At 48.6% G+C, this 7,657-nt stretch overlaps 1 protein-coding gene across 1 annotated transcript; it reads left to right on the forward strand.

Moving 5' to 3' along the window:
- The first annotated feature begins 5,203 nt into the window (after positions 1–5,203).
- LOC119305104 lies at positions 5,204–6,278 on the forward strand. Its single transcript, XM_037581715.1, has 3 exons — positions 5,204–5,270; positions 5,396–5,625; positions 5,714–6,278. The coding sequence occupies exons 2-3, from the start codon at positions 5,410–5,412 to the stop codon at positions 6,074–6,076; spliced, it is 579 nt and encodes a 192-aa protein (XP_037437612.1). The 5' UTR covers positions 5,204–5,270; positions 5,396–5,409; the 3' UTR covers positions 6,077–6,278.
- The last annotated feature ends 1,379 nt before the right edge of the window (positions 6,279–7,657 follow it).

Raw genomic sequence — 7,657 nt, forward strand, 5'->3', positions numbered from 1 at the left:
CCCTCACGCGCCGGAGGAGGCGGAGTGCCCTGATCACTCGTCGGAGGAGGAGGAGGACGCGGAGTGGCCTGACGCGGAGGAGGAGGAGGAGGAGGAGGAGGAGGAGGAGGAGGAGGCATCCAGTTTGAAAGCTTGGTGTACTCCTTCCTCCATAGACAGGTACTCCTTAAAGCATAAACCAGATGATTCTCCTCTTCACCTGTAGGGTCGTCAAGCTCCAGCTCCTCAAATCCCTCTATTATTTGATCCATCGTCACAACATCATAGCCATGTGGAATCGGACGGCAATGAAAAGTTCTCTCAGCTCGAGTAGGTGCAACAGAGTCGACCGCTGCCTTCTAGGTCAGATTCTGGCATTTCATCATTAGCTCACAATGTTCAGCCTCCATGATACTATCCATGGGGTAGCAAGGAGCCGTAAAATCAGGCTGAATGAGCTCCGTGGAAGCCACGCTGCTTCTCCACTAAGATGGTGGGGTAGCTTTTGGGGAAGCGTCGAAGCAAGGATCTTCGTGCCGCTGAGATGGTTGGTCGGTAGCTCGCTGGCTCTCAAGTTCCTCTAGCTTTGCTATTCTTGCATTGAGCTTCTGCATTTCGCTCGCTTCCACTTTCCTCTTTCTCTCTCAGCTTCTGTAACCACCGCTCTCAGGAAACCCATGCAACCACGGAACGGAGCCCGGTGTGCCTCTTGTTCGTCCAGGGTGCTCAGGAATCCCAAGGGCCTCTGTCAGCTCGTCCTTCTCTCTGTCGGGAATGAACGTCCCTTCCTGTGCTGCCTTGATTGCTGCCTGAAGCTTCTCGATAGGTATTGCAAGTTGCTCGTCTGTCCAACGACACTCCCCTGTTTCTGGGTCCAAAGTTCCCCCAACCCCGAAGAACCAAGTCCTTGAATGATCTGGCCAGTTCAATGTTGCTGGTTGGACCCCTTTAGCAAGCAGGTCTTGCTCAACTTTGTCCCACAACGGCCGGGCTTTGTAGTAGCCACCTGACCCCGTGTGATGGTGATACTTCTTCTTTGCAGCATTTTTCTTGTTTGTTAGTGACCTTTTCATACCCTTTTCATGCACACGTTGATGGTCCTCATGTGCCTCCGGTGTATCTTTTGTCTTCCCATACACGCCTACATGTGCATCACGTCAATTGCAGAGCGGACCTCTAGGTCTTTCCAATAGGGTAGGTCCCAAAATATAGAGTTTTTCTTCCACATGGATGTGCGTCCCTCAGCATCATTTAAAAAGATAGTCCGCCGAGACCCTTTCCAAAGATTACTTGTAAATCATTGATCATAGCAAGTATGTGATCACCAGTACGGACCGCGAGCTTCATCCAGTGATCCGCCTCGCCTTTGAAATGCTTGCCTTTCTTTCGACATTGATGGTTGGTCGTAAGAAATCGACGATGTCCCAGGTACACATTCTTCTTGCATTTATCCAAATATATACTTTCGGTGTCATCTAAACAGTGCGTGCATGCGTGGTATCCCTTGTTTGTCTGTCCTAAAAGGTTACTAAGAGTGGACCAGTTATTGATGGTTACAAACAGCAACGCATGTAGGTCAAATTCTTCTTGGTCGTGCTCATCCCACACACGTACACCTTTTCTATTCCACAGTTGTGAAAGTTCTTCAACTAATGGCCTTAGGTACACATCACTGTTGTTGCTGGGTTGTTTAGGGCCTTGGATAAGCACTGCCATCATAATGAACTTCCGCTTCATGCACAACAAAGTATGAAGGTTATAGATACATAAAGTCACGAACCAGGTGCTATGATTGTTGCTCTGCTCTCCAAAAGGACTAATGCCATACGCGCTTAAACCAAATCATATGTTCCTTGCGTCACCTGTAAAGTCCCCCCACGTTCTCTCGACTTTTCTCCACTTCGACTCATCAACGGGTGCTCTCAACTTCCCGTCTTTCTTACAGTCCTCTTTGTGCCATCGCATCAACTTGGCATGCTCTTTGTTTCTGAATAGACGTTTCAACCGTGGTATTATAGGAGCATACCACATCACCTTGGCAGGAACCCTCTTCCTGCGGTGCTCGCCGTCAACATCACCAGGGTCATCTCGTCTGATCTTATACCGCAATGCACCGCATACCGGGCATGCATTCAAATCCTTACACGCACCACGGTAGAGGATGCAACCATTAGGGCATGCATGTATTTTCTGCACCTCCAATCCTAGAGGGCATAGAAGCTTCTTTGTTTTATATGTACTATCGGGCAATTCGTTATCCTTTGGAAATCTTCTTCTTCAATATTTTCAGTAGCTTCTCAAATCCGTTGTTAGATACACTATTGTCTGCCTTTTATTCAATCAATTCCAGTATGGTACCGAGCTTTGTGTTGCCATCTTTGCAATTTGGGTACAACCCTTTTTTGTGATACTCTAACATGTGATCAAACTTCAACTTCTCCCTTTGACTTTGGCATTGCCTCTTTGCATCAACAATGACCCATCGAAGATCATCATCAGGCACATCGTCCGGTTCCTCTCGATCTTCAGCTTCCCCCGTTGCAGCATCACCGTATTCAGGTGGCAGATAGTTGTCATCATCCTCTTCTTCTTCGTTGTCTTCCATCATAACCCCTCTTTCTCCGTGCTTGGTCCAAATATTATAGTGTGGCATGAAACCCTTCTCAAGCAGGTGGATGTGAAGGGTTTTTGAGTCAGAGTAAGACTTCATATTCTCACATCTAGGGCATGGACAACATATAAAACCATTCTGCTTGTTTGCCTCAGCCACTTCGAGAAAATTATGCACTCCCTTAATATACTCGGAGGTGCGTCTGTCACTGTACATCCATTGCCGGTTCATCTGCGTGCATTATATATAATTAAGTGTGTCAAAAACCATTACAGAACATCATGAATAGAGAAGTGACCAAATTAATAGAAGTTCATCATCACATTAAAACCAAAGTACAGTAGTGATCAAATGTTATTACTGAAAAAATAAATACATAAAGTTCATACATAGTTCTCATTGAACAACATATAGCTCTCTAAAGCATCTAATTAAACCATACATTGAAACTATGTAAAACATTTCAATGCAACAGCAAATGCGATCATAATCGCAACTAAGGTAACAATTGATCCAACGACATAATGATACCAAGCCTCAGTATGAAAGGCATGTTTTCTAATCTTTCTTATCTTCAAGCGCATTGCATCCATCTTGATCTTGTGATCATTGACGACATCCGCAACATGCAACTCCAATTTCATCTTCTCAATTCTTTTCAATTTTTTATTCAAGTAATTGTTTTCTTTTTCAACTAAATTTAACCTCTCGACAATAGGGTCGGTTGGAATTTCCGGTTCATATACCTCCTAGATAAAAACATCTATGTCACGTTGATCCACATAATTGTCATAAACACTAAATGAAACAAATAGTTATAAAAGATCATATATAGCACATCCGAATCATAGACAGGACGAGGGCCGACGGAGGCGGATACCAAAACCATTTATAATAACAAACAATAATAAAAGTAAGAAAATTATATAAGTATCTATCTAAATAATACAAGTAAGAATTTTTTTTCTTTTAGAAAGAAGATAAGAACAAGAGGCTCACCACGGTGGTGCCGGCGACGAGATCAGTGCGGGCGATCGATGGAGGTGAGGCCGGGGATGGGACAGGATGGACCGCCAAACCTAGACAAATCTTGAGGAAAATGAAGCTTGGACAAGGAGCTTCGAGAGGAGAAAGCTTAAGTGTGGCTCGGGCATTTCATCGAACACCTCATGTGCATAGGAGGTGAGCTAGAGCACCACAAACCTCTCCCACGCTTGGCCAAAAAAATAGAGCAGTGGCTCTGTTCGCGGGCAGGGGCAGGGTTATATATAGACCTCTCTTTAGTCCCGGTTTGTGGCTAAAACCGGGACTAAAGGACAACCTTTGATCCCGGTTCCAGCCATCAACCTGGACTAAAGGTGCTGGGCCAGGAGCGAGGCCCATTGATCCCGGTTCGTGTCTGGGACCGGGACCAAAGGGGTCAGACGAATCGGGACCAATGGCCCCCGAGGCCCGGCCGGCGTCCTGGCCTCACGAACCAGGACTGATGCACCCTTTGGTCCCGGTTCGTGAGTGAACCGGGATTAATGCACTTATCCCGGCCTCAACCAAAGCCCTGTTTTCTACTAGTGTAGTAATGTACGCTCTCGCGGTCCAACGACATTTGAATTGTTGCTTTTAGAGCAAAACTAACTCCTGAAGAGAATTGAATCTCTTCCCGACAAACTAAAGAGAAACATGGTAAAGCAATAGAGAATGACTTAGTTTTGCTATCGTCATCTAGAAATTATATAAAAAAGTCATGGAACAAGTGATAAATAAAGCTCAAGATAGTAGTTTGAAAACTTGGGTTGTTGGAAAGCACACGACGCCTCATCACTTTATGACTTGGTGGAGACATGTCATAAATCGCCATCATATTCTTTCTTTTCTTGACACACTTTCCAGTAGATGACAATATGTGGACATTTGGAGCCCCACCTACCATTTTCAACGAGGGTAGATAAGTTGACGAATCGACTCATAAATGACCTAATTGATGATCCGTGAACAATTAACATAACTCAAAGTTGAGGGTTGTGCCAGCTGATCCAAAACGATTGAGTCACAACTTTTAGCTAGCTAGCTAGCTTATGACAATGTTAAATAAGCCACCAATGGTTTGAGTGGCATGGGTGTTGGTAGCTAAAATGTTACACCTACACAAGTTTTTAACGTGAAGTTACATTCTTTCCTCCCTCAACCAATTATCCACCTCTGATTTTCACGGGGTGAGGCTGGACTTTTTGTTTCTTCCAACCAAATCAAGCCAGATCACCTCTTACGTAAGTTACGTAACAATATTTACATATATGTAGCAAAGCTCGCGCTGCTAGTGCACCAAGTACACGCGCGTCACATGTTATGCTGGTTGAAAATAACCGTGCAGCTTTTTGGGCCAATGTATGCATTTGTATGTGTGCAGGTGCAAAGAAGTTAAGAATCCGGGCCACTGCATGCATTGCCAAAGAGGGTAAACGCGCTCTGTGGCAACTTCGCCGTAGTTTCCTTGGATCGATGACAAGTCATCGTATGCGTGCGTAGGTGCAGCTCAGGCTCGGCACGCCTGTGCAGCTCCTCGCTGCGTCGCTCGGCTATTTAAGCTGCCCTTCGGCCGGACACCTCCATGCTTCAACACGATCCCCTCCCGCATCCCACCAGCAGCCAGCGAGGAAGCAGCTCCCACATCCGACCAGCGACGGTGAGTCCCCGGCCGGCCGGCCTTCTTCCCTTTCCTTTCCTCTCGAGATTAGTTGAGATGGACTGATTTCTTCTTTTGCGACAGAGAAGAGCCAACTAACCCCGCGCTGTTGTTCTTGTTGCTAGCTTGGATTGGATCCATGGACGCCCCGCAAAAGAAGGCTAGATCCATGGACAAGGACGGCAAGATGCCTCCGCTGCCTCTGACTGTGGGCAAGAAGAAGACGGCGTCTCCGTGCCCGGATACTGTCCGGCTGGTCAGCCAGTGGACACTCTCCACCGCCTGCTTCTTCCTCGTCGTCTTTGCAGTAACCCAGACTCTCGACCACTACCACCTCCCCGTTCCCTGCAGCCCGGTACGTAGCTAACTAACTACCCTGCCTGGATGCTGGACATTCCCTTCCGATCGATCGCTCATGCGCCAATTTTGTTGTCCATCTGCAGTCCTCGCTCGTTCTGCGGTGCGTCGAGCTGACGGACGCGGGGGCCGTTGAGGCAGCCAACGCCGCCGCGGAAAGCGCTGGCTGGATCGGGATGCTGTGGTGCGGCACGGCACAGGCGGCCGCGGCGGCGCTGGCGCTGCATCTCCCATGCCGCTACCGCCGGGTCCGCCGCGCCCTCGCCTACCTCGCGCTCGCTCTCGCCATCGTCGGCCACAGCTTGTACGCCCGCGCCACCGTCCTCCTCTACGCCGCCGACCCAGGGTCCCTCTTCGCGGTGATCGGCTGGACCCTGATCATAGCCTTCTTGGCGGTGGTCGACCTCCTCTGCTTCCTGGTCCTCGTCATGGGACGTGAGGCGGCGTAGATTGACGATATGTAGCTGCTGTCGCAGTGTCAATTTGCTAGATTGACGATACTACTCGTTACTAGTACTTACTACTCGAGTGCCCAGATGGGATATGTAATTACTTTGGATTGACCGTGGTCACTCTTTGGAGTACGTATGTGCTATGAAACATCTGTGGTTTTATATATGCATCAATTCCTAGGCGTTCTTTGGGGAGTGACCTGACCTGAGCTGAACCTCCGTTGAGATCTTGGTGACGTACGTCGTGGCTCCGTTTTAATTGGTCTGGAGAACAGCATCCGTACGTGCACTTCCGGCTCCCAAAAGGTCCTAACAAACAAACGGAGCTCAGCCTGTCTTGCACATCGCCGTACCTCTGCATTCTCAGCAGAGTCTGTGCTCGTGACCATACGTGCTGCATGGCTGTTGTGCTTCGGAGTGTCGTAGGTGCGGTGCTCCACCTGCACATCACTGTAGGTGCTTACGTTCTCCTGAGAATGCAGAGGTACCACCCGAACCACACGAACGGGCAACGAGGCATAATCTCTCGCGTCGTCCATTTCTCAGCTCCCCCATTCCTCTCTCCTGACCAGATCTCCTGCGACCTGCGGCATGCGGGCGACAACGGATTTGACCAGATGCCCGGCGAGCTGCGGTGGCCACCCTGCGGATCCGTCCTAAACCCCGGCATGGGTGTTGCCCGTGTGCGATTAGCTGAAAACGTCTTGCCTGTTGAGGCCGACGGGTACGTGTTAATATAGCGGGGCGCACATCCCGTACAGCGCATACAATGTAGTTTAGATATAGGAGATATTCAGAAAGAAGATAGAACTTGGAGAGAAAGAAACAACTCATCTATATCTATCCTAACTACCTCCAGATGCGGCTCAAGTGCATATGCGTCAATATCACGTACCAATGTAACATCATGTTTGACACCAGTGGCGGAGGACGAAAAAAAATTAAGGTGTGGCGAATCCAGCACCGGCAACCGCTGCTCACCGCGCCACCCAGCACCGGCCACCAGCAATGCTGCTAGTTCTCAGTTCTCATCTGCTGCCTACGCTGTAGCCTTCGCCTGCCCGCTGCCCAACCACCGCCATCTGCAGTGCGTGTGGTGACTGCGTTCGATGCCTCTTCGTTCTGATCAACGGAATGCAATTCTGTATCGCTGCCTCGTCCATTAGCTAACGTAGAATGACCATAAAGTAGCAGGACTAGGCCCAATTAAGTCACATAACAGTACCACGACTAGGCCTAAGTAAGTCAGCCAAAGCCTCACCAGCGGACCAGACGACCCTCGTTTCCTTCCTTTTCTTTTCTTTCCGGCCTTTCGAGCCATCCAGCGATGCATGCACGACTCGATGCATGCGTACGCAGCGACGCAGCGTACCAATATAAATAGTTTTGCGCTAAATCAAGGTAGGGCGGGTGCCTGACCTCGCCCTACCGGGTCCTCCGCCCTGTTTGACACCTTCCCTTAATCACAAAGTTGAGATTATGCTTGAAGTTTCCAAAGCTCTTTGTAGGCAGGGGCTTTGTGAATCCGCAATTTGATCTTTAGAATGCACAAACCAAATGCCAAGTTGTCTTTGAGCA

Source organism: Triticum dicoccoides, chromosome 5B, assembly GCF_002162155.2.
Source record: "Triticum dicoccoides isolate Atlit2015 ecotype Zavitan chromosome 5B, WEW_v2.0, whole genome shotgun sequence".
Lineage (NCBI taxonomy): Eukaryota > Viridiplantae > Streptophyta > Magnoliopsida > Poales > Poaceae > Triticum > Triticum dicoccoides.